Here is a 3077-nt window from a genome sequence, read left to right as displayed (position 1 = left end):
CCTTTTGGAAAGTTGCTGTTGTAGCAGTGCACCTGAAGAGCATACAGGGCACTGACCTGGAGATCAACATGATCATGAAGGAATTTCTGCATCACTGGCTTGAAAGAAAGCAGCAGTTGTTTTTCCTGCTCTAACTGTTCTTTGGAAGGAGCAGAGGAAGAATCTGTTTCATCGCTGAATGGGTTTACTTCACTAGAAATATACTGTAAGAAGCTAGTCATTAAGATGTTCACAAATCCTTTATCTACATGAAGTTTGGGAGAGATGTTATCTTTAATCCATTTATATATGGTTTGAGGGGATGGATCCAACTTTATTTACTTCAACAATTCCTTCTCCAATTTGAGGAGTAGGAATAAGAAACTCAGTCCTTTTCCTTCCAAAATCTCCAACATGCGGTCCTTATTCTGATCAATTTCTGGAAGCATTTTCTGCATATTGACCTTGCTTTGTTGAAAAAGTTCTGTTAACCATTCTCGATCTTGTAATTTAGCTAACTGCTGAAGACATAGTAAGAAGAGAGGAAAATGGGTGCCACTTTCCAGTGGTTGAGCTAGTTCTGAAATACTCACCAACTCTGAAATGATGGCACGAGGTGCAAACTGTGCTAAATATGATTTCACCAAGGGGATGTCAACCTCCAGCTTAGGGCACTGGTCCAATACATTCAGGAAAGCCTGCATGAAATTGTCACTTGTGGCTATTCCTTCCTGCTTGAGTAAACTGATCAAAGAACTTGCTTTTTCTTTATCTTCGTCACTTCTGTCTAGTGACAAAATTATTACTTTGCTTAACATCTCAGGAAAAAAGTGGTTAGGAGCCCTTATTTCTCTTACACCATTGACAGCCTCATTTGCATTTCCACTATTTAGATATTTAGTCACAACAGTTTCAGTTAGTTTAAGTAGTTCTTCCTTTGATGGTGGTGGCTTTTTGCTGGTCTTGGCAGGCTTTTCCTGGATAAGTGGTGGATTAGTTGTTTTTTTTTTTGTTTTTTTATTTATTTTTTTTAATTTTTTTGAGAGATTTTTACTATAGGGCGCGTGCGCTCGCCAGACAGACAGAGAGAGACATTAGAGACAGAAAGCGAGAAATCACCCCCCAGGGGGGATGGTCACGCCGCAATCCCTTCTCCTCCATTCTCCTCTCGGGATCTTGGGCACGCACGCACACGCGCCCGGCGTGAGTTTTAAGCCACCGGGTCCGGGACGCGAACCGCGGTCGACTACGTGGGAGTCCAGCGACGTAGCCATTACGCTAACTGCTGGTTCCCGAGTGGTGGATTAGTTTTGAGATCAAGTTGAGGTGTCTGTCCCAGAGGTGGTGTTTGAGTGTGTGGTGGTTGTGCACTAGGAGGAATTATAGTTATCTGGGGCTGAAGCTTTGGCACTTGAGTTTTATTCATTAGGAACGACTGAGCAGGCCTCAGGCTAATCTCATCTGCATTAAGCTGTCCTTTCTTAGAAAACCGAGGTGGCATATCCTTCGACTGTCCTTGTAGGTGGGATAAGAGTCCCTGACTCTGGTTATGGTAGAGCTGGCTTAGCCCCTGGCTTTTCATAAACTTGCCTCCCATTTCTCCAAATTGCGACTGTGTGGGAGGCATGATGTGTCCCCCATGGCCATTGAAGAGTTGATTTGAACGATGATGTCCCATGGTGGGTGAAAATCTATCCTGGAAAACTCCTGGACCAGTACCAATTCTGCCACCTGGCATTTGTCCAAACATATCAGCAAGTCCTCCAAGTGGGTCCCTATCCATTTTCATCCTGGGTGGCATGAACAGTCCCTCCAGAAAGAAGTCACTTCTCATCCCTTGAGCCATAGGAGCAGGAATAAACACTCCTAGATCTTTTACTGCATCTTGATGGATTTGATTGATCGTCTTTGGTCTATTGTCAAGAAAAGCCTTGCGAGGAACCCAATGGTGTTCTCGCAACTCTACGGTAATCCTGCAGCAGGAAACGAATCCTCCCTGGCAATTCCTTACTTAACATCAAAGAGCACATTCGGGCAAAGTACTGATCCATTAAGGACTTGGTTCCTTCATGGTCTAATCTAAGTCCCACTGTCCTCATTATCTGACAGAGGCACTCCAAATCCTCTCCCATATCTTTGAGTTGTACTCTCTTCTTCTTTTCCAAAAGTGTTTTGATGCACTTATGAAGGATAGATTCATGAATAAGATCAAGCTTGCCAAGTTCTCCAATGAATTTGATGTTCCCCAACATCTTGATCTTAGCAATAGCTCTCTGTTCCTCCTCCTCTGGGAGGAGGGGATTTTCACGCTTATCATCGACATCAACATTTCTGGTTCGGTTCTCAAATTCATCTTGTAATTTGGAAATTAGGAGGCGTCTGAATGTTGTGCTTTGCTTCTGTCCTGGTTGACCCTCTGCTGCTGGGACATCAAAGTTTGGTGCATCTTCTGCCAATCACAAACATAGCTGAGCATACAATGAGCTATACTTTGGCTCTTCTAAGGCTTTGTCCACAATCAGCAGTATGACCCCTTTAAGGATGAGTTTAGACTCTACACCCACATTGAGGAGCTCAAGGCATAGCTTGTCAAACTTCTCAGGAGTAAGCTTATTTAATACGCCTCTTACTTTCCTGAAGATTGCATCATGTCGTTCTTTTTCATTTGCGGAGTTGTTTGCTGCGGAGTTGTCATCTCCTCTAGTGCTTAGTGCAGGAATCCATTTCTGAGCGTTTTGCCCTGGGGTTTTCCCCAGGAACTCACTGTTGCCAGCAGTCTTGGGATAATGCCGAGGTGCACCCCTACTTCCTCCTCCGCCTGAAGAAGCACTGAAACGAGAAGCACCCCCTTCTGCAATCGCACTCTCCACTTTGGCGGCTTGACAACGAAGAATCTTCAAAAGAATAATATTAATGTATGGGGTGGGGAGGGGAGGGGATGGGAGAAATGAAAAACCTTCACCAAGAACTCAGCAGCTGCCTCCGCAGCTGCCTCCTCAGGATCCGGTCCTCGGGGACAGGGAAGGGGGAGGGAAGGGGAACAGAAAACAAAAAAGGGGAGGGAAGGGGGAGGAAGGAGTCCAGAGGCTTGAAACCCC

The 3077-nt window shown here is 45.0% G+C and overlaps 1 protein-coding gene across 1 annotated transcript in view; it reads right to left on the bottom strand.

The window, feature by feature from the left end:
- The window catches only part of LOC102491095 (eukaryotic translation initiation factor 4 gamma 2-like), a 137767-nt gene that overhangs the window by 992 nt on the left and 133698 nt on the right, over positions 1–3077 (bottom strand). Inside the window, 4 exon segments of the mRNA XM_027769694.1 lie at positions 9–978; positions 1290–1948; positions 1950–2873; positions 2936–3066. Coding sequence (XP_027625495.1) covers positions 9–978; positions 1290–1948; positions 1950–2873; positions 2936–3066 — 2684 coding nt within the window.

The sequence above is a fragment of the Tupaia chinensis genome, unplaced genomic scaffold, assembly GCF_000334495.1.
Source record: "Tupaia chinensis unplaced genomic scaffold, TupChi_1.0 Scaffold000082_1, whole genome shotgun sequence".
Classification (NCBI taxonomy): domain Eukaryota; kingdom Metazoa; phylum Chordata; class Mammalia; order Scandentia; family Tupaiidae; genus Tupaia; species Tupaia belangeri.
This window is presented reverse-complemented; position numbering and strand designations above follow the sequence as displayed.